Source organism: Aythya fuligula, chromosome 1, assembly GCF_009819795.1.
Source record: "Aythya fuligula isolate bAytFul2 chromosome 1, bAytFul2.pri, whole genome shotgun sequence".
NCBI lineage: Eukaryota > Metazoa > Chordata > Aves > Anseriformes > Anatidae > Aythya > Aythya fuligula.
The window spans coordinates 24,760,952-24,783,606 of record NC_045559.1 but is presented as its reverse complement, the minus strand read 5'-3'; the positions used below and the strand labels follow the sequence as shown (position 1 = coordinate 24,783,606).

Here is a 22,655-nt window from a genome sequence, read left to right as displayed (position 1 = left end):
CGGAACTAGATGAACATATCCTTGCACAATAGCCCTCAGTAATGATTTTGCTAGCTATTCCCAAAACTTGCAAAGATGAGCACATGGCAAACCCAGGCATGAAAACCGGGGCATAAGAGGTCCCAACGTCCTGGCTGTCCTAGGCTTTTGGTTGTGAGGCAAATGGTAAGAATTTAATCGCGTGACTGTTCTTCAGTTGTAGTTCTAATGGTGGAGTCTTTTTTGTACAGTATTTTTGTACGATATTGTTCTCTTAAACCTCTGCTGCATTATATACGTACACACCCATGTCTACTACAAAAGTATGTACATTTTTCTTTAAAAATCACTAAAGCCACCACTGAACGTAAAAAAAAAAAAAGTGACACCACCTATTCCAATTTTCCCAAATTCCTCTGTCTTTCCTCCTAATGAATACAAGGTGTGATTACTTTAGCTGTGCTTTTGCATGGACTGAGCTCTCTTACCACTTCAAACACTAGGATAAAAGTGCAGGTATTCATCTTCCCAGGAAGGACCAGAGCCTTTGTTTCCTACAGAACAAAATGTGGCCAAGCAATTTCTCACACAAAATTTCAAAACTATTATTATTGCTACACCAGTGTGTCAAAAGTTATACATTAAAGACTGATCTGTATGAGCAATAGTATATAGATTCTTTCAAGTAACGCTTCTGATGGATAGGAAGTTAGCTTAATTACCTCTAAAAATTGTTAATTGGTATGTATAAAACTGTTCTAGCAGTACAGACAAAATGGCTAATGATGGAAGGTGACCACTTAGGCACTGCTTTTTTTTTTTTTTTTTTTGCAAAGTTAATAGCTGTTGTCAGACAAATTTTTTTCATCTATGTATAAATTAAATAAATGCTCAGGTGATGCATTTGAGACATAACTAACATCAGTCTTCATAAAGGCTACAGGCAGAATTTATGCTTCACTTCCCAAAATTCAATCACCCTTAGCTCATCACTCACAATGTATGAATTTACAAACTGCCAATAGGATGCGGTTTTCCTTTAGTCCTGACACTCAAAAACATCTTTTATAGGTTTTTACTCAGACCTGGCCTAAACATGTATTTTCTTTCTTTGCTTAGATGCCCATGGCACAGATGGCAACACAAAAATGAGACAAAGAGCATATTAAACACAAGTCTGTTCTGCTATGCCAACTCTTATGTTCTCTGCACCCACACCTCACATCACGCAGTCCCTAAAAATTCCTTTCCCCCAGTCAAAAACCACCAAGTTATACTGTAAGCATGTCTGGATAAAAGCAATCAGTTTCTTCTATGCATTAGTCCATAAGAAGACCGATAAAATAATGATAAAGCAGTAATGAATCAAGTGCTTGAGGGATTGAAACTGCAAGACAAACTTCAGCCCTGAACATTTTAAAGTAAACTACAGCAGGTATTGTGATTGGATTGCAATCTTTATTATATGCTTGTTGTTTCCTAGTGTAAATAGCAATTCTGAAGTCCAGTGAAGCTTCTGTTGTGGTATACTTAGAGTTGTTAGTGCCCGTGTTACTGTGGGATGCGAAGCAGGGCAGCTTTTTTAACATTGGCTCCCTCATGAGAAGACCTAAATTAGAGATTTGTTCCCCTTCTCTGTCATTTGTTGTGCTTTTTTATGCGACACTGCCAGCTATGTGCATTTCAAGGAACGAATAAACACCGAAAAAAACATAAAACGTGCTTAAAAAAGTTGCAAGTTTTTCTCTCTTTAGCTGCGCTTGTGATGCTCCGCTCGGAGCTGGCTTCCTGAGGGACTTCGGAGCAGCCTGCGGAGACACTTTTACATTTTGCCCTAAAAAGCGAGGGCTCAAAGGGGACTTTGTGCAGAAGCGCCCGTCACGAAAACCGGACCGTTACCCGCCCCCGCGCCTCAGGGGAGGGCTGACATGGCGGGGGGGGTAAGACTACATTTCCCGTGATGCCGCGGGGAGGGGGGGCAGCGCGTCACGGCCGCGGGCAGCCAATCGCGGCGCGGCCGGGGCGAGCGCCGTCAGCCGCCAATGTTGTTTTCGCGGAGTCGGGCGGCGGGTGCTGTTGGCGGCGGCGCCATCTTGGAAGGGACGAGCCCCCGCGAGCGAGAAGCCCCTGGGCGCTGGCCCGGCCGCCGCCATGCTGTATCTGGAGGACTACCTGGAGAGTGAGTGGCTGCGGGCCGGGGGCGAGCGGCCGGGAGCGGGAGGGAGGAAGAAGAGAGGAGTGGGGAGGAGGGGAGCCGCGAACGGCGAGGCGGCGGCGCCCCCCCTCCCCCACGGCGGCGGGAGCCTGCCTGCCTGACCGGCCTCCCCCCCTCCTCTCCCCCCCCTCCCTCCGTGTGCCCGCAGTGATCGAGCAGCTTCCCATGGATCTCCGCGACAGGTTCACCGAGATGCGCGAGATGGACCTGCAGGTGCAGAGTACGTGAGTCCCGCCCCCTCCCCGCCTCCTCCGCGCCGAGCCGGCCCCCGCCGCTCCCCTCGGCCCTGGCCCGGCCCCGCCGCCGGCTCCGGCTGCTGCTGGCCGCGGGAGGCGGCGCTGCGGAGGGCCCCGAGCCGCCGGGACTGGGCGCGGGCTCTGTCGCGGGAGCCGGCCCGGCGCTAGGACCCAGCCGGGGAGCGGCGCTGCCGGGCTTGTGCCGCTCCCGCGGGCGTTGCGGGCGGCGCGTCCCCGAGCTTCTGCAGGTTTTCGGTCCCGAAGAGCAGTGGTGGTGGCTTGGAACTGGAGTTGTTGCCCCACTCTTTCAGCAGGTAGCGGTGCGCTGCTTCGGAAACCTTCCAGCCAGCCCCCCTCACCGTATCGGATGCGGAGGAGCTTTTTGCTTAGGCTCTTGTGCCGTAGCCGACGCTTAACCCAAGCATACAGTCAGCTTATGATTTCTTTATAAATCCTGTTGTGCGTATGTGCGCAGATCCCAATGCAACACGCCACCTCGCACAGATTTCAGGACATGTTGCCTTTTGATCTTCACTAGAAGTCTCATCAGGGACCTGTGTCCCGTAACACTCAGGTGTTGCTGTTGTTTTAATGCAGAATTAATACGTTCATTTATAACTGAGATGCTGAGGTCTTTGTTAATGAAACTTGTACAAGAGATTGTCAGCACTGAACACCTGAACTTTCATAAAGGAGAATGAGAGAAAGAGCAAGGGCTGAAGTAACAAGTGAATGTTGTACGGTAATACAAAATGCAACACCATGCTTTCAATATTTTACCCTGTAGGAGCACAGTTCTTGAAACCAATAGCTTAATTGATAGTAGTTTGAGGTGAGATCTCTTGGGTATTTGAGTGGACCCAGCTGCTCAGTGTAATAGGTTAGTGACATGTTGAACTGGATATAGGATTTTCTGTATACCATGGCTTAAGCATTGGCTTCTGTACTTAAAAGTTATGAGAATAGATCAGTTGCCCTGTATGAGAGAGAACACTTGAAGTAACTACTGAGGGGGTGGAACTACCAACTTAGTTCCACATAAGATAAAACAAATTGGCTTCTGTTGAGTAGAGAGGCAAATTCTTAGTTTCTTGAAGTGTGTTTGAGCACTGAGCCAACCAGCGCCAGCAAGGTTGTACCAGTGTCGTTTCCTTTGCTTTAACTGGAAGTGGCAAAAATCACTCTTAATGCATATTGGAAGTGGCGTGTAACACTGAATATAATATGCAAAGACTTAGGCCTAGAGAAAGTTTTCTTGGACCTTGGTACTTCAGTAATTCTTGCACAGTGAGAAACAAGGCATCCAAAGTCCTAATGAAACTTTTGGGCTCCCCTCTCTTCAGAAGGCAGGATACAACATGTGAACCCATAGACTATTGTGGTGCTATGCAACAGTGACTTCTTGCTGTGAAGATTCAGTGCCTCTGAAGCACTTGAGAACAGTGCTTTGATAAGTGATGATGTGCCAGAAACCTGCAGAAGTCTTGATTGAGAGATAAATGTGTGCGTTAAGAGTGAATGCTGGCTTTATATTCTGTCCTGTTTGGACCACACAGACTTCCGAAGGGGCAGGTGCTGCTTTTTGTCATCGTAAGAAATATAAGCAGGCTGGTGTCTACTGTATGTCCTGATAAGGCTGCTGTGGGAAAAGCGAAGAGCATCTGAGTTGCAGCTTGGTTCTTGAGCTCCAACTGAGAGATTTCCATGTGGAGTATAATCTCTTCTAAGAAATTAGTATGGCAGAATGTATCACAGTTAGGTTAAGGAGGGGAAAAAAGACAACAGGACTTAAGTGTATTGTAGAGAACCTTTCATATAATGTGATCGAGATGACCTGCATTCCCCTTTGCCATGTTTCTGGTGAAAAACATTTCTGTGGAAGTTTTCACTTAGGCAATTTCACACAGACCAAAATTCCTCCTCAATAAGAAGAAAGGTTTCTCATTCTCATGTCTATGGAGCCATTATAATAATCATCACCCGGCTGTTTTCATTCTAGGAACAGGAGATAGAGCACATTGTCCTTCAGCTTTATGAACAAAATTATAGTCATCTGGTCAAAGAACAAAGCTTTTGTAAGCTTCCATGTAAAATGTGTGCTGCTTGCTTGCTGTTCAGTCTTTGTAATCTTCCCTCAGAATAGCACAGTGAAAGTGGAAAATGTTCACTGTAAAAATTCGCCCACTTCTAATCTGTTTTACACCTAAGTTTGTTGACTACTTTGTCTGAATCTAAATAATGTTGTGAGTCTACGTCACAACTGTTTTGGTTTAGGATTAATTGTGCTCTCTCCAGTCTAAAGTTACTAGTTATGTGTTGGTTCTGATACTGGAGATTCTCAGCATAGGTAAAATCAATAAACCGTAGATTGTTTAGTACGTGTGATTTTTGTTACTATTTAAGTGACCAACTAGTTCTAGTTGGTGGGTTTTACAAAACTGAGAATACCTTCAGGCTCCATTGGCTTCAAAGAACTAACTAATCATATTTGCGGATTCATGAGTTTCTTGAAGTAGTTACTTAGTTATTCCACCTCCTCCCTCCACTCCCAATCATATGGGGCAGTTTTAATGCTGGTTTCTAAGACGTATTTTACACACAGAGCCAGAAGTCCGTAGGTAGGTGGTGCATTGTCATGTTTAATGTGAAACTATTATCTGGACTGTATTGCTGAGAGTCCTGCTTAAAAAATTAAAATGGCAGTACTTCCCTTTATCTTGAGCTTAGCCAGGCTCTCAAAGCTAGTTTGACTGGGGCAGCTGCTTGTTTTTGGAGATATGCAAGCTGTTGCATGCATATACAACATGCATGTCCAGCTGCTGAAATATTAAACTTGGTGCTTGTTTTGAAGAAGGGTGAAAGGAAAAGAAATCTCTGTTCTTGTCTCAATCAATAACCGAACAAGTAACCTGTAGTTGATGTTTTCCTTCCTTACAATCACAAATGTTAGAAAATTTGTGTTACTTGTTCCCCTTGTGATATTTCTCAGCTACACGTAAGCGAGAATCCTGTCCATGGTATCTCATGGTATCTCTCTCTGTGCATTTTCTTCTCAGTTCTATCATACAGGAGCTAGGGGTGGGAGTACCCCTGTGAGCATTTTCAGTTTACTCTTACCCTTCCTTGCATACTACTGGAGAGGGCCTTGAGGTAAAGGTGGTGACTTGACTCTTTGGTTGCTCTACCCTTTTGAGGCACTAATTTTTTTTTTCAATTATTTGGTTTTGTATTTGACTGTTTCTCTTAGGAGAACATTTTGTTTCCTGCCCAGTTTGTAACTGGCTAGAATGTTCCAAAGTCAGCAGTCTAGAGCCCTGGGTGAGGAGTTTGGGTCATGCTTTAAGTCACTACCACTGCTCTTAGGGACAAAAAACCTTTAGAACTTGGAGGCCTGCCTGTCCCATGTGGAGAGCACAAGAACCTTGATGAGAATCTTAACAGAATGCAATTCTGCTTCTTGGAAATTAAGGTAAATATTTCCATCCTCTGTCCACTGTCACGTGTTTTGTTCTTTTTTGCTCTAGTAGTTTATGCCTCGGTCCTGTCAACTTTGTTTAAGAGCAGTATGCCACTTTATTTTATAATGTTTCCGTATGTTAGAAGATAAATATTATCTTAATCTTTTCCTGTGCTACAGATGCAATGGATCAGCTTGAGCAGAGGGTAAATGAATTTTTTATGAACGCAAAGAAAAACAAACCTGAATGGAGAGAAGAACAAATGACATCAATCAAAAAAGTAAGGATATCACAGGAGTGGGTCACATTTTTCTTTTGAAAAAGAAGATAACCTTAGGAAAAAATAGTTTATCATTGATAGAGACTTACTTAAGTGTTCGGAGCTGTGACTTCCCCTGGGCATTAACAGGAGATGGATAGAACTACCTAAGAGGAGAAAAATGACTGAAAGGTTTCTTTGATCAGGCATTTCTCTCAAGTTTTACCCAGTATTTGCTATTATTATTAAAAAAAATAAAAAATGTTAGGACCTCAAAGCAGTGAAGAAGCTGGGTACTAAATTTTCAACTTGAGACATTTTGTTCCTGTTTGTGTGACTTGAAGCTATGCAAGTTAATTGGCCTTTTTGTTTTTTAAAGGATATTTTTCAAGCTTAGTTTCAGCATTGTCTGTGACTCTGCCCATGTACTTGTGTATAGTATACATATGGTATATGTAGCATTAGGGAGAGAAGAGTGAGAAGATGGATGTGTTTTTCATTTTGTTTTATCCTGCAGCACTTAGGCATTGGTGGTACTGTTAGCAAGGTGGTTCATCACTTTGTCAGGAAAAAAAATCCTCTCTAGTCTCCTACACATGCTACTTCAGCCCCTTAGTAAGCCAAGGGTTGCGTCCTTAATTAATACAAATAGATGTCTTTATTTAAAAAAAAAAAAACAAAAGTTAAAACATTAACCTCACTACAATAAAAAAAAATATATTTTTTTTTGATTTTAGTGGTATAAAGATTTCAGTTAGTTTTCACCTAAGCAAGGCACTTTTCTGTGGAAATCAAAATAAAAAGGCGCTTAAAAAACTTAAAAGCCTGTTTAAAACTAGAGATAAAATATGCTTACACAAACTTAGAGAAGTCTTATCTATGGATTTTCAGTGTTCAGAGCACATTTCAAAATTGCATCTTTAGTCAAATTATTTTTTAATTCATCTATAAGTTAAATTATTTTAAAATACATGAATATAAGCTATATACATTACTTCTCACCATATTTAACTACAGTGTTGAAAAGGCCTCCCATCACACTACTGTGTAGCATCATTTGGAAGGGCAGTAGTATCTGCAGTGATTTTAAAGATCCATATGAAGTAAAAATCATCATTTCACATTGAGTCCATACAAATCCAAGATCGGTCCTTTTTTAGAAGTGAACCAGCTTGTGAAATGGAAATATCACTACTAGGGGAAGTGTCCACATCTTGTAGTTTCACGTTTTCTAAGGCACGAATAAAAAAATGATACCTAATAGAGCTCTCATCTAGCATTTAGCCCATTGTTGCTTACAATAGAGTTTCACAGTCTTTCTGAGAACTTACTTGAATTTCTACTTTTAACATACATTTGTGCTGGGTTACAATAGCTTAAAATAACTGAAGCAATTTGGTTACATTCATGATTTAAAACATTCTCTTTATAACAGGATTATTATAAGGCTTTGGAAGATGCAGACGAAAAAGTACAACTGGCTAATCAAATATATGATTTGGTAAGTAGACAGAAGTCGTGTACTGAATTACCTGAATTAATGCCTTAAGGACTCTCAACATTTCAATAAGTACTAAAGCTGTGGTACCTGTGTTACATCACCTTTGTGCACAAAACTTTTGCTGGTGAAAGACATTTAATATTTTATTGACTTCTAAAATTTTGTTGCTTGTACACAAAATGTACAGAAATAAAAACTTTGGATTTCTAAAATTAGCATATGCTTTTGGGGGATTTCTTTGTTTTTTTGAAGAGCACCACAGGGAAGTTACTCCTCCTTGTAGTATGTGCGTTTCGAGTTTTAAGAATATTATTTTATACCTTCTTAGAGAACAAAACCTACAAGTTACTGATTTAAAATATAGTAGGCATAAAGCAAGTATTTCTTGTTTGCTTTGGTTCTGCTTCAGTCTACTAAGGAGTGTTGTAATTTACCCTCTTTTGGTTAGCTGGTAACTGCAAAAACTTGTTCAATTTGTAATAGTTTAAATATAGGTGTAGTATTCTGCTGTATGACTACAGATGTAGAAAACATTTCAAACATGGTGTTTCTTTAGATTTTGTTGATGTTAAGTTTTGGTACTCAAGAACATGTCATACCTTACTCAGAAGCACATAAGTCTTTACATTTTCATTTTATAGACCCTTCTGCTCAATACTGATGCTTACTGACATGCACAGTGCATACATGCAAGTATTGCTATTCAGGAATCCTGTAATTTCCCTATAGCACAAGCTCTTCTAAAGAAAAAACACACATCATAACACTGTTCTTTGTTTTCCACATTCTATACCCATACTCGCAACATCCCCAAAAGTTCTTAGCCTTTTTTTCCTCAAAGGAACGCTTAACACTGTGTCTTGGAACATTGCCTACAGTAAGAGGAGGGCTTCTAAGCTGTTAAGCCAATATGCAGCCATGCTGTATCCTATAATTCTCTGGGCAACTTAGAAGCAACAGCCCATTTTGGTGTTAGTTCAAGTACATCTAGTGTCTCTGCTGAGTTAGGGGAATGTAGGTGAACAAGAATTACGCTTCTGTGTGTTCTTCTATATGTGGTTAGTGCTATATGGCAGAAGACCCCTGGAAGGGAAATACTTATCTACACTTTTAATCTATGTCTGCTATTTGAGTTCCAGAACTGGATTCTATTTACTGTTGCTTTGTCTCAAAAACAGGTAGACCGTCACTTAAGAAAACTGGACCAGGAACTGGCTAAATTTAAAATGGAACTTGAAGCAGACAATGCTGGGATTACAGAAATACTAGAGAGACGTAAGTATACATAATTTTCTTGATGGATTTTCTATCACTTTACAAAAAATACCAACAAAATTGTTAGTAGCCTGCAATATTTCCACTTGTTTTGAAATTACACTTTGACCTACATACTTTTCATCTGTCAGTGATTCTCAGGTTTTAGTTCCAACCTTGGTTTTTACCAGCACAGTCAAAATACAACTGAGAAATTAGAATAACTTTTTTTCACTGAGCTATTGCACTTGTGAATTGCTACAGTAAGGTAAAGAATTCTTTAAACCTGTTGGTAATGCTATAGTTATCTAAATAAAGTATTGCAACCTAAGCCTGCCACCTGCTCACCTAGATGAAAGCGTACCATTTCTTAAAGTGATTGCCACCACATTGAGGAAGGTGCGTGTTCCAGTTAGAGGCATGGAATGTCAAGTATTGTGGAGAAGAAACCATCTTGCTTAACAAATAGTGCAGTATAGCAAAGCTAGCATTCAGAATGTAAATGTGATATAATGTGACAGGTCTGTGGCCAGCTTGGTGTGGAACAATCCAGCCTTTCTATACCTGTCAGCATTTAGACGTCAGCTTCAAATGTGATTGTGTTTTTTGTGTTCTTGAATTTTGAAGTTCATTTAGCTCCATAATCACAGAAGAGTCAGTGACTCTTCTTCATAAGCAAGGCTAGTAAAAGGTAAGCTAAATCACCTGAAGAAATTAGGAGTAAACATTCTTTCTTTGAACTTTAAATTTGCCATAAAAGCTGTTTCTTTTGATATTTTGTTTGTAATTGCTATTGTAAAATAACAGGCACAAAAAGAAAACTGTGAAGTAAGTGTTTTTTAATGAATTAACAACTGCAGAAAAGGACTAGCTTATTTTAATCAGAATCCAAGCTGAAGTTTTACGATCTAATACTAACTTAAGTTGGGGCATTTGTTTGATGAGGTAGGTAGGATTTTCAAAACTGGAAATATAAGTGTACCATATAGCATATTACATCTTTAAGGTACTCTACTATTTAGTAAGATGAAAAGTAGAAGCCTCTTAACATTCTTAGCTTTCAGAGTAAATCAGAGTAAATACATATTATTGAGGTTCCTCCAGAGGGCAGCCTTTGGACTAATTCATAACGTGATGAATGTCAGCTCAGCCAAAATACCTCTGTGCTATTAACCTCTTCCAGAGTAACTTCTACATTTTTGTAATGACTTTCAAGTACTTTTTTAAAGTACTGAAAAAGAAAGAGGTAAAGAAGAAATGTAGGAACTGCAGATTTAGAGAAATTGATATGAATTACGTAAATTGTCTTCTGTATAAATGTAAAATGCTTAGTTTTGCAGCTAGTCTTTGCTGAATATTGATACACAAGTTGTTGTTTGTTGTTCTAATAGGTATTTATGGTCATAGTCCCTGCTATGTTGTAATCATTGAGGTGAGTGGGTAATATTGCAAGATAGGTTATTCTTACACTTGCATTTGCCCACTCTCACTCCACCCTTTGTGTTTTGTTTTTTCTTTTATTTATTCTTTGGATTGCCACACTGTATTTTGAATGTTAGAGAATTTGGGGGCTGATCTGAAACCTTGAAGGATATTTCTAGTGTTTGCGTGGTTTGAGTCGATGTGACAAGATGGGAGATTACCTCATTAATACAGTTTATCTGTTACTGCACTTTGACATTTATGTTCATAAGTGTAGCTATGATCTTTTTTTAAGTTTACATCAGCGCAGATTGTCAGTATTTCTGGTGCAGCATTACAAGTCTATGTGCAACTCATTGGAACAAGTAGCATATTGGAAGCAGTGTTGTTCTTGGGTCTCCTTATTGGCCTTGATTTTAACAGTGTTTCAACAGTTGCACAGCAGCAGTCACCAATTTCCATTTTAAAAACTGCTCTGTTTTAAAAGGCTTCACAAATGAAAGTCCTGTTTAACTAGCTTAATTTCCTTTTATGACAATGATACCCACTTAGATGACCAAGGGAAGCCAGTAGGTGTAATCTTTTGGATTTCAGCGAAACTTTTGATAGTGTTTCTCTTAGCATCCTTCTGGACAAAATGTCTAGCATACAGCTAGATAAACATATAATACGATGTGCAAACGATTGCTGGTGGGTCAGGCTCAGAGGGTTATAGTAAATGGGGTTGCGTCAGGCTGGTGGCCATTCACTGTTGGGGTTCTGTTGGGCTCCCTCCATTTTAGGGCTTTACTGTTTCAATGTAGGACCCAAAGGTATGTTTGCATATGTTGGTATGTTTGGGTAAGTTTGCAGACTTATGTTTGTGAGTGTTTGGCCAGCGTTCTCAGACAGATGGTCTGGCTTTTGGGTGTTCCTTTGTGGAGCCAGGAGTTGGACTCGGTGATCCTTATGGGTCCCTTCCAAGTCAGGGTACTCTGATTCTACTTGATTTCTCCTGGTTTTATTATGGGAAGGATTGGAACTGTGGCAAAAATCCTTCTGATTAAAATAAATATAACTATGTAGTGATTTGGTTAATATTGTAAAGACTTTAATATCTGAAAGTTAAAAGTGTCAGTGGTGACTTTAAACTTTTCTATCCTTTTACCTCCCTGTTAGGGTCTCTGGAGCTGGACACACCGTCGCAGCCTGTGAATAACCATCACGCCCATTCTCACACTCCAGTAGAGAGTGAGTATTGAGATTAAAACTATGTTTACTTTTAGGTTTCTTACTCTAGTCATCAAGTAGTATTAAGTAAAAAAAAAAAAAAAAAAAAAGTCTGAACTTGTATTATTTTCTTCCAAACATTGGGGGAAAAAATGTTATAATGCATGATGATTTCTATTCAGAAGAACTGCATGAAGGAAATAAGGTTTTGCTGGAGGCAGCTAGTTGAAAGTGCTGTTTTATTTCTTAGTTACAGTTTACTTTCAAGCTTAAAAAGTTTTGCTTTTAAGTTCCCTTCATTTGTTCTACTTAGAAAGGAAACACAATCCATCTTCTCACCATAGTGCAACAGATCATGTTCCTGAGAAGAAGTTTAAATCTGAAGCTCTTCTATCTACCCTTACTTCAGATGCTTCTAAAGAAAATACACCAGGTAATCTTAATTGTTTTAGATTTTACTACTTTTTTAGAGGGAGAAATCAAATTATATTAGTGAACCTCTCTTTTGAAATTAGAGGTTCATAGCTTTTCCTTTGGGATATTCAGTCATTTGAAACATGAGAAATTGCAAGCATTGTTACTCATCTGTGTTTTCCATGAAGTTCATCAAGTTTACTGTCACCTGACAGCTGCATGTTCACTGTTTCTTTTATTACATTGTTTAGAAGACAATAGCAGTACCGTTTCATTCAGCCAGTGGTAGAAGTAGAGATCTATGTGTTATTTTGGAAAGAGCCACATGGGCTTAATCTCCCAAGTAGGAAAAGAATTTTCATTCATCTTTTAAGGGTTGGTACAACCTGGCATTCAGCTGTCATGAAATAAAATTGTTTGAGTATTGTGTTTTTTAAAACAGGTGAGAAGTCCTTTTGACTTTTGAATAAAAACAAACCACAACTTTCTGTACGTTTTCAAAATGAGGATATTTCATAGTTTCTTTCTGAGAACGAAAGATCATGAGAGGGTATAGTAAGTAAACTACATTTGTTTTTGGAATCTAATACTGTTTTAATGCTAGCTGTAAAGAAGTCTCCTTTGTAGTCCCTTTATTCATTTTTAAGGAATTTCACAGGAGATGGCAAATAAAATGGAACTATGTTTGAACAGGTGCCAGTCTGTAGATGGTCATGAAAATCTATGGTTCATTACAATTGTGATTTTTTTTTTTTTTTTTTTTTTTTTTTTAGTTTTTGGAATTAAGACTGTGCTATTTTAGGAACAGTTAAGTTGTATGTTCTGATTCTTACTGACTGCTGGGACAATTGAGGAAAAAGTCTTATTTCAACTGAGGTTAGGTTTATACAGACATGGCAGCCGGCTCCATTACTCAGTAGCTGAATATGACAATGGGGACTGTCTGTCTAAAAGGATTCCTTGCACATTAGGATAGGGAACTTTTTTTTTTTTTTTTCAGCCAATACTGGCTGTGTCAAATTTATTTTCTTATATATATTTTTTAACTTTTTCTTCCAAATGATTGGACAACTCTGGTGCATAAATGGAGTTCCTATTCTTTCACTGGTTGTCATATATAACTCTTCTTAAAATGCAGAGGAATTTAGTTTCATTTTGAATTTCATCAATGTGTTCTGTTCATCAAGGGTGTCGAAACAATAATTCATCATCTTCTTCAAACAATGCATACAATACAAACTCTTCTCAACCATTGGCATCATATAACCTGGGCTCATTATCTTCAGGATCGGGGGCCGGTGCTATTACCATGGCAGCAGCTCAAGCAGTGCAAGCCACAGCACAGGTAATGTCAAAACATTCTTGTCAGCCTGCCATCCACTGTTAATTAAGAAGAAAGACTTTTTTTTTAATCTGAACTTCTACAATCACTTTCAGCTGATGTGATTCAGTTCTCATATTATCATCATTGTTTATATGCTACAGTTTCATCCTCTACATCTTCCATAAAAGGACAGCTTATTTTGTAGCTTTTCCTCTGGGATATTCTTACCCATTTTTACCACTTACCATACATCCTTTTGTAAAAGGATAACTTATGAATCTGTGTGAATAATAGTTAGCGTCCTGGTATGTCTTACATAAGAGCTCTCCTGTTGCAATCTGATACACTGTGAGTATTCCTTTTAGATGAAGGAAGGAAGAAGAACATCCAGTCTAAAAGCCAGCTATGAAGCATTTAAGAACAATGATTTTCAGCTTGGAAGAGAATTTTCATTATCCAGAGATTCAACTGGGTATTCATCATCAGCTCTGGCATCTACGTTAACACAAACATTAAGTTCATCAAACACAGATTCACGAAGTGGCAGAAAAAGCAAGTAGGTTTTGTTGTTGACCTGCGGTTATGCTTTTAAGAGAGCTAAACTTTCCCTTGAAGGCCGTGTTAGAAATAATTTGTATTTATATTCATGGGAGAAAAAAAGAAGCAGAAGTAGTTATTCTCAGCTGGTCTTTTTTTTTTTTTTTTTTGTACAGGACTTTCTTCTTTTTCTCCTCACATCTCTTTTTATTTAAGCAAACTCACTTCAAGGTTTTAAATGTTCTGATTTGCTTTTTTTGTCTGTTTACATCGCGTAGTTTCTTTTCTCATTTTTCCCTCTTTCGGAGAGTGATTTGGCTAAATGTAAATGTTGGGGATTACTATGCAGTGCTTTATAGATGGTTTTGAAATAAATCTGGAGATTTTCTTCATGCCACTTCACAGATAATCACAACACATTATGACATTGACAATCTAAGAGAAAATTGAATTATTTTTATTTCTGATTAGGATGAATTTTTAAAGCATTTGGATGACTCTAGTCTTTTGCTTGAAAGAGTTTGTCCCAGAGTGTACAGCATTTTAAACTGACTTGCATTTTTTTTATTTCTTCATATAGATTTGTGTTCATCCACTGTTCAGTTAGTAATTTTATTTTTAGACGCATTTTTCATCTACATATATCTTGGGTGTCTGACCTGACATAGAAGCAAAGGCATAGGATTTGTATACTGGTGCTATTCCAGAGGAGTGATTGGTGATGCTGGAGTAGAGATTAGCATAGGATCAGTCATCTTCAAAAAAACTGTTCTCTATTGGACATGACATATGACATTACTTATATGCAAATTCCTGTTTTATCGGTAATATTTTCTTGATGGAGACTTGACACCAAGTCTGTCGATTAAAACTCTGTGAAGAAAAACATCCATTGAAACTATTTGACAGCTTAAAGCTCTTAGGCTATTTTAATCAATGGAATTTATCTTGTACTAGCAAGCTGGTAAGACTGGGTTACTTTTCCAGAGAGATTCAGTTTGACCATCTCGGTTCTTGAGTGAAATCTGTTAGGGGAATGCCACTTTGGGATTTACATACTGCAGTGCTTCAGTCGGCAAAGAATTGCTTTCAGGACATTCCACTTGGAAGTAAATGAATTCAAATTATGGCATGCTGTTTTTTCTTTTTTCCAGAAACAACAACAAATCCTCAAGTCAGCAGTCCTCATCATCCTCCTCTTCATCCTCTCTGTCGTCGTGTTCTTCTTCATCTGCACTGGCACAAGAACTGTCTCAGCAAACAGCAGTAATACCAGAGTCTGATTCCAATAGCCAAGTTGACTGGACCTATGATCCAAATGAGCCACGTTACTGCATTTGTAATCAGGTAAAAATGTCTTCCAGCCTGAAATATAACTGGATTTGCTGTTTCACTGTGGGTGAACTTTCTCCTCTGATTGTTTATTTAAAAAAACAGTTTTTTTTTTAAATGAGCAGAATTTCAGTGCTATAAATAGCTATAAATAGCATGTTTTTATCTATTTACTGGTAATACAAATAACGAATTCAACTGTTGAAGCTAAAACTAAAAGTTTTCCAGCGATATGCCATACTTGAAGAGTTCTGAATTTTTTAATAAATACTTCAGGAACTTTAAATTCAGAATTAAACGAGTTCACAGTGACTTTAATTAAAATGCTAAGTTAAAGTAATGCTTGTTTCTCCTACTTTTTCTTTTATAAAATAAATAAATGATGGTAAAGATACTATTTTTGTAAAAGGCACCTAGAAACTTGAAAGACTGAATCAGAGCACAAGACACTTGTGTATAAAATAAGAACAGGCATTTTAAATACTTTCAAGTATTGGATTTTTTTTTTAAGACTTCGTAGAATTCTGTGATTCTTGTGAAGGTATCTAATTGTTTCAAATAGAGCTTGAAATTGCCATATGTGCAAGGGAAATGCCAAACATAAAAGTGCTTTGAATTCCATCCCTTTTAAAATGTTGATTGCTTTTAATTATTTTCTTTTTTACCAGGTGTCGTATGGTGAAATGGTAGGCTGTGATAACCAAGATGTAAGTAACAACGTTCTGAATGTTCAGAAGAGAGTCCTTGTGCGTGTAACTTGCTTACAGGAACTGCTTCTCTTTAGAATTGTTTTTACAGTAGCGTGCTTTTTACTAGTTTTCAATATTAGTGAAAACACAGAACGGTAAAGATTTTTATTTTTAGTTTGTTTGCTTTCAAACCTCCCCCCCAAAAAAAGAAGAAGAAAAAAAAATTCAAGTCCCCTACCTCATCTTGGACTTACCAGTGATGTTAAAAGTAAATAAATCACATATAAGATAGGTGGAAGTGAATAGAGACAGAAGGAAATATGTTTCTAATATTATTCTTCCCAGCCACATGCGAGTTCCATGTATTTCTCCTTGGTTAAGCACAAAAAGATTCAATTATTGTGTGTAATGAGTATTCAGTCCTGTGAAACTTGCTTTTAAGAACTTATAAGTTTGTGAAGCTCTTCTGTTCTAAACAAAACTGCTGCTTGGTAATTTTTTTTCTGGTTGAAAAGACCTTTTTTTGCTTAAAAAGCATATACAAAAAATAGAAGTTGAACTTTGAACCTTTGCATTAAACAAACTTGAATATTTCATCCCCTATTCACAGTCTTAAGCGTTGTAATTACATACTTGTAATTTTTTTCCTTCTATGAACAGATTAAAATATAAAACAAACAAACAACAAAAATTCCAACCTGAAACTTTCTTTAAATATCGGAAACGTACCACTTGAATATTCTGAGCTTATGGATTTCACTTTTACTACTTTATTTTTTTATTCTTACTTCCTCTTTCATGATTTATATTGAGACTGAAGGAATCGTGCAGAAAATCAGTTAGTGAAAGAATAAAAAGAGAAAGAGAGGTTTGCAGTTGATATTAGAAACAGTGGTAGTGTCAGGTTCATAGAAAATTTTATGGAAAAAACTTAAACAGAAGTAGAGCTTAAGTGTTTGTGTGAAAAGTACAATGTGAATTAATGTCCATGTGAGTTGAATCATTCTTTAGGAAACTTCTCCACATCTGTCTCCCCACAGTTCAGATTCTTTTAGAAGTCTACACCTTTTCCTGGGAAGGTTTGACGTATTTAAAATACTCCTTATTTTTGGGAACTTCTAGCTCTTTCACTACTAGTACCATTATCCCATTCAAATAAGGTTTAAAAGAACATGTCAGTGTAAGCATGTGCTTACTGAGATACTGCTGCATTCAAACAGAAGTGAGTGATGACTGTTATGTCACTTAGAAATGTTAGAAAAGAAGAGGATTCAGTCCCTCGTTTTTTTCCTTTATTTCTTGTGCAAGGCAGAATCTATGCTTTTTGCCAGCCCTTCTGTTTTCATAGAATTTTACTTGTGATAGATGTTGCAAGAAAAAAGGAAAATCCCACACCTTCTCTCTCTGTATTTTTGTAGTGCCCCATTGAGTGGTTCCATTACGGATGTGTTGGACTGACAGAAGCACCAAAAGGGAAATGGTACTGTCCACAGTGTACGGCTGCAATGAAAAGAAGAGGCAGTAGACATAAATAAATGTCTTCATCTGGAAAACAAATTGCATACTAGATTTTTTTTTTTTTTTAGAGGACTTGTGGTGGGGGTTTCTCCCCTTACCCACTTCTTTGCAACCACTTAAAAAAGGGTTAACATAGCAGTCATAGATCTTGAACTATTGATTTTGCTGGTTGTGTTTTAATATTGTAAGTAAATTGTTTATGCACAATGATGTGCTACAGATACTATTCCAGTGAGCCTTGGGTTGTGCCAGTGGCCAACATATGCAGACATTTGTACTATCAAACCATTTTCTCTAAGCAATGGGCATTCTACGATTACTCAATCTTCAAAATTCTGATAAGTCAAGATTTTAAATGTATGTTTTATATTCAACAGATATATTCTGCTGCATGTACTGTACTCAAGAGCTGTTATGTAACACTATGTATATAAATGGTGCAGAAAGTCATTGCTTCTGAAAAAAAAATATAAGACAATGGTTTTTAAATGCCTTTATAGCTTTGGTTCTTATGAAACTTAATTCAGCAGGCTGAAGAAAATGGTTCTTGTATACAGCGGGGCTGTTGTCCTCTAGGGTACTTGAGTATGTAAAAAACAAAACAAAAAATGCTGTAGGATAAAACAAACTTGTGCCATTAGTCTTATATGTTTCTGCTCCAGAGAAGGTGCAGACCATAAGAGGAAAAAAAGGTGTTAAAGTGATGATAAATTTTTTATACCAAATGTGTTTATTTTTTTGTGCAAGTAATCCTTTAAATTTGAATTGTATTAGGTGTTAAATAAAACAACCTCAACTCCTCGAATTAATGTTTTCTGTGCATTTGTCAAAAAAGAAATGGGTTTGTCCTGAAATGATCTCAAAGGAATATAGCAAAGTTTGCTTGAGAAATTCCTGCCATATTCTTTCCATGGACAGCGATGTTCATGTACAAGCCAACACATGGTGCAGCAAAGACGTAAAGGGATAAATAGTTCATCCAGCTGTAGAATCCCTGAGGTAACAAGGGATATCATGTTAGGAAGCCTAATGGAGGCCAATAAATGTTTGGATCCTAAAGACCTGATAGTTGAGCATTGTACATATTGTAGCACAGAATCAGCTTGTATTTAAATGGGAGCCTGTTAAAGTACTACATTTGACTGTTAATATAATGGGAAAGATTCTGGATTTTTCATTCCATCTTGTTTATTTTGGGTGTAGGTTGTAGATTTGCTTTCACGGAAAATTGCCTTTTGTTGTTTTTGTGTGGCTCTTTTATGTAGCAGTGCTGAACAGAAACAAAATTATTGCTCCTTTTCACACCCTCCTTCCTTCCACTACTAAAAAAAAAAAAAAAAACGTTCCATTTGGAGTAAAGATTTTTTTTCATAGCACTGGGATTCTCGTTGGGCTGTCAGGTAGTTTTCATGGACTTTCATGGTAGTTTTCCTTGAAATCTTTCCAAACACATGTAGAGGGAAGGAGAGAGAGAGAGAAAAAAATAGTATTTCACCACATGACTGCAAATAATGTCAAGGAAATCGAGTGGATTACTAGTATCAGGAGTACATGCAGAAAATACAGGTTTATCTTAAAAAAAAAAAAAAAAAAAAAAAAGAAAACAGGCTTCTGTCACAATATTTTTAATGAGAAGGTAATCATTTTAAATTCATACTAGGGAAAAGTAGATGAATAAGAAAGAAAACGTGATTATGGATAATAAAGTATCTTGGTAAAAGATTAAGGTATAAGTTGATTAAAAAAAGCAAATGGCAATATAACTAAGGTTCCAGTAAAACTCTAACATTACTCTGAATTAACCAACTGTGTATGCATTTCTGTGGAAATCAGTCTAAAGAACACTTCAGGACTAGAATATCTGGTTTTGAGTGAGGCTTTTGAGACTATAGAGATAAGAGAAACTATTTGTTCAATAGGAAACTGGTGCCATGCTGTGAATTAAGTTAAATAGGCAATAAGTAATCTAGACTTCCTTTGGAATGGATGTTTGAGTCTCTAGGACTAAGAACAAAATTCCTTAAGAATTAAGACAATAGATATCAACTCTTCACTCTAGTGGTGACAATAGAATCATAGAATCATAGAATATCCTGAGTTGGAAGGGACCCTTAAGGATCATCAAGTCCAACTCTTGACACCACACAGGTCTACCCAAAAGTTCAGACCATGTGCCTAAGTTCACAGTCCAATCTCTTCTTAAATTCAGACAGGCTCAGTGCAGTGACCACTTCCCTGGGGAGCCTGTTCCAGTGTGCAACCACCCTCTCTGTGAAGAACCCCCTCCTGACGTCCAGCCTAAATTTCCCTGCCTCAGCTTAACCCCGTTCCCGCGGGTCCTGTCACTAGTGTTAATGGAGAAAAGGTCTCCTGCCTCTCGACACCCCCTTACGAGGAATTTGTAGACTGTGAATACCTAGAATGGTACAGAGTGCAAATCCAAAAAGAAGTTTCAAGCTTTAGCAAACTGGTTTGCTGTTTCACCTGACTACATATACATATATATGTATATACACACACACACTTTATGGAGCAGGTAGGTAGAGAGCTCAAAAGGAGCAAAAAAACAAATGTCCTTGTTAGTACATTAAGCATTTTGTTTCTAAGTTAAGGAAACAGAATGGACAAATGTGGAAAAAAAATGCACAAGTTAAAAATGTAGAACATTAAAGCCTTTAGGTGCTTTTGTATTTGTTCTAAACAGAAGCGTGTGAGAGAAGTTTACAGTCAGCAGGTGATTAAGTGCAAAAAAGAATTGAAATTTTACTGTGATGGACAAGCTAAATTATTTCTTTGCTGCGTAGGTTAGACAAATCTGAATACCAGGGCCCTTTCCACAGCATGCATGAAGATTGCTCTCAAAGAGAAGGCACCCTTAGTGTCTGCAACAAATCACTGGGGGCAAATGTTCATGGAGTTCTGACAGAACTCATGTATGGAATGTTTAGATACTGTTATGCATAATTATAATTTCAGAGGGGCTAGAAAGCAATAAAAATAATGCCAATTTTTAGAAAGCTTCATGTTGGATTTCCAAACTTAATGTACATTTTCTCTATGCATTGATAAAGAATAAAATTAGTGTATGTGTGAGTAGATACATATTGGCAGAGTCCTTGCATCATTTTAATAAGAGTTTATGGAAAGCTTCGTGAGTAAACAAAGAAGGCAAGCCTGATGCAGATGTGGTTTTATAACCCTGCCAGGCATCTGAGCTTCACCACAACTGCTCTCTTACCCTTCTCAAGGAACAGGGGGGAGAAAATACCATAGAAAAGGGCTCAAGGTTGAAAAAAGGACAGGGAAATTGGTCGCCCCCAGTTTACTAGCATGAGCAAAACAGTATCTGCATAGGCAGATTAAAACAATTTATCACTAAATAAAAAATAGAACAGAAAAAACTAAACACAAACTAAATTTCCCCTATCCACTCTCTTCCACCTCCTCCCCCACGAGTGGCTCAGGGGAACAGGGAATGGAGGCTACAGTCAGTCCCTAATGCTTTGTCTCTTCAAGAACTGCTCCCACATGGCTCCGTACCACAGGGTCCATCCCCCAGGAGCAAACTGCTCCAGCACGGGTCCCCCACGGGCATCAGCATCCCCCAGACCCCCTGCTCCTGTGTGGGCTGCTCTCCACGGGCTGCAGCTCCGGCCCGGGGCCTGCTCCTGCGGGGGCTTTCCATGGGCCACAGCCTCCTCCAGACCACAGCCACCTGCTCCACCGGGGGCTCCTCCTGCAGCTGGGGGTCCATTTGCGGCAACTACATCCTCTGAAGTAGCTATTGCTAAGTAGGAAAGTGATTTGGGAGTTTTCTAGGTAATTCTGTGGAAACTGGTTCACTGCTCAGCAGCAGGTCAGACAAGTGCTAAGGATGACTTAGTAGGAAATAAAGAATAGGACAGAAAAATGTGTAAATTGATGGGTGTACTTAGGTTTTACTGTAGTGTAAAATTCTGGTCCACCCTTTACAAAAATGTAGTAAAACTAGGAAAGTCTCACATAGGAGGATCAAAGTAGTCAGTGCTGTGGAATCTGAGAAACGGATGAATTAGTTGGGACTTCTGGCTGGCAAAGATGCAGCTTGTAAGGATGTAACAGGATCTGTAGGTTTAGGAGTGCTGTCCGAAAAGGTTGGATTTTTGATAGAAGTAATAGGCAGGTAGTCCAAAATGAAAAAAGGAGCAGCAATTTTGGACTTACTGCATGGTTACATTGTAAAACTTGCCATATAAATTACATGGGTGTAAAAAGTGACTGAAAAATTAATAGCAGTAAAGTACACGGAGGTGTAAAATGTGGCAGTAACACACCAGAACAAAAACTCTCAAAAGACTGGTCAGTAGAAATTACAAGAGGTATATAGCAAAGGAAGCATTCCTGTATGGCTATGACAGTCCTACAGTGTTTTGGCATACCCTAATGATTGCTGTGTGATACAAGTCACTACATCAGGTGAGCCTTTGGCATTAAGCAGTGCAGCTGTTCCTAGTTTCATCTCAATGCTCAGGCATTTGGGTGAATTTTTAGGATTAGAAGGTATACCACAAGCTGAGAACGAAGTCTGCTGAGAGAACAAAATGTGATCTGCGCCTTGTAGACAGTATTGTCTGTATTTTTAAGAAGCTTTTAAGAAACAACATTTTTGCCTCAGTTGTCAGTTTTATTTATTCTAGGACTGAAATGAAAAAGAGGAAATATATTTATGCTTCCTGCTCTAAAAATCCTGCTAGGTTGTCTTTCTGACTAGCATGGAATAATTTGCATTCTTGTCTTCTTTATTGAGTTTTGCAAAGTGTTGTTCAACTGCATACAGTGAAAATTAGAAATTCTGAGGATTTTTTTTTTTTTTCTTTTTCTGTTCCTCCTCGCCATGGAAGTAATGTGAACTTGCTTTTCTTGGAGAGTTTTGTTTTGGTTGGTTGTTTGTTTGTGTTTTTTTTTCTTTCCTTTTTTTTTTTTTTTTTTTCCCTCCTCATTTCCCACCTCATCCTGCTAGAATGTCTGGTCCATGCACTTTTTTTGTTCAATAGATATGACAAGTGACAAAAGTGGGATCCAGGCGGTCTTAGCCTTGACAGCAGAGGGTTCAGTTTTGCAAGCACAGTAAAAATCTCTGAGAAGCAGAACTGCAAGAGGGATAAGAGAGTGACTTTTTATGCACTTTATGTTAATAATTGAATTTAGTCCACTGTGTATGAATACTGTCTCTGCAATTTTGTTGCTCTTTCTAGGATTGCTTAAAAGTTTTTAAGTGTAATGTAACTAAAGCAAGAAAAATGCCACCCTTCAATATATCTGTAATGAA

General features: G+C 38.3%; 1 protein-coding gene across 3 annotated transcripts; it reads left to right on the top strand.

The window, feature by feature from the left end:
- Window positions 1-2,029: 2,029 nt before the first annotated feature.
- ING3 (inhibitor of growth family member 3) lies at window positions 2,030-17,393 on the top strand. 3 transcript variants are annotated; one of them, XM_032202898.1, is made up of 12 exons: window positions 2,030-2,158; window positions 2,343-2,414; window positions 6,068-6,168; window positions 7,583-7,648; window positions 8,827-8,923; window positions 11,483-11,554; window positions 11,847-11,966; window positions 13,234-13,292; window positions 13,637-13,827; window positions 14,963-15,155; window positions 15,809-15,847; window positions 17,248-17,393. In XM_032202898.1, exons 1-12 carry the CDS (start codon window positions 2,131-2,133, stop codon window positions 17,362-17,364), a joined length of 1,155 nt encoding a protein of 384 aa, XP_032058789.1. In that variant the 5' UTR covers window positions 2,030-2,130; the 3' UTR covers window positions 17,365-17,393. The 3 variants fall into 3 exon arrangements, with proteins under 3 accessions (XP_032058789.1, XP_032058780.1, XP_032058798.1); XM_032202889.1 differs by having other exon boundaries at window positions 13,135-13,292; XM_032202907.1 differs by lacking the exons at window positions 2,030-2,158; window positions 2,343-2,414 and adding an exon at window positions 5,667-5,899 and having other exon boundaries at window positions 13,135-13,292.
- The last annotated feature ends 5,262 nt before the right edge of the window (window positions 17,394-22,655 follow it).

Bases quoted from the DNA above. Each gene is read 5' to 3' on its own strand.
- ING3 (XM_032202889.1), top strand. From the start codon at position 2,131: ATGCTGTATCTGGAGGACTACCTGGAGA. The intron at 2,415-6,067 runs GTACGTGAGTCC...CCTGTGCTACAG, and splicing joins GATGGACCTGCAGGTGCAGA to ATGCAATGGATCAGCTTGAG. The intron at 13,828-14,962 runs GTAGGTTTTGTT...TCTTTTTTCCAG, and splicing joins CGAAGTGGCAGAAAAAGCAA to AAACAACAACAAATCCTCAA.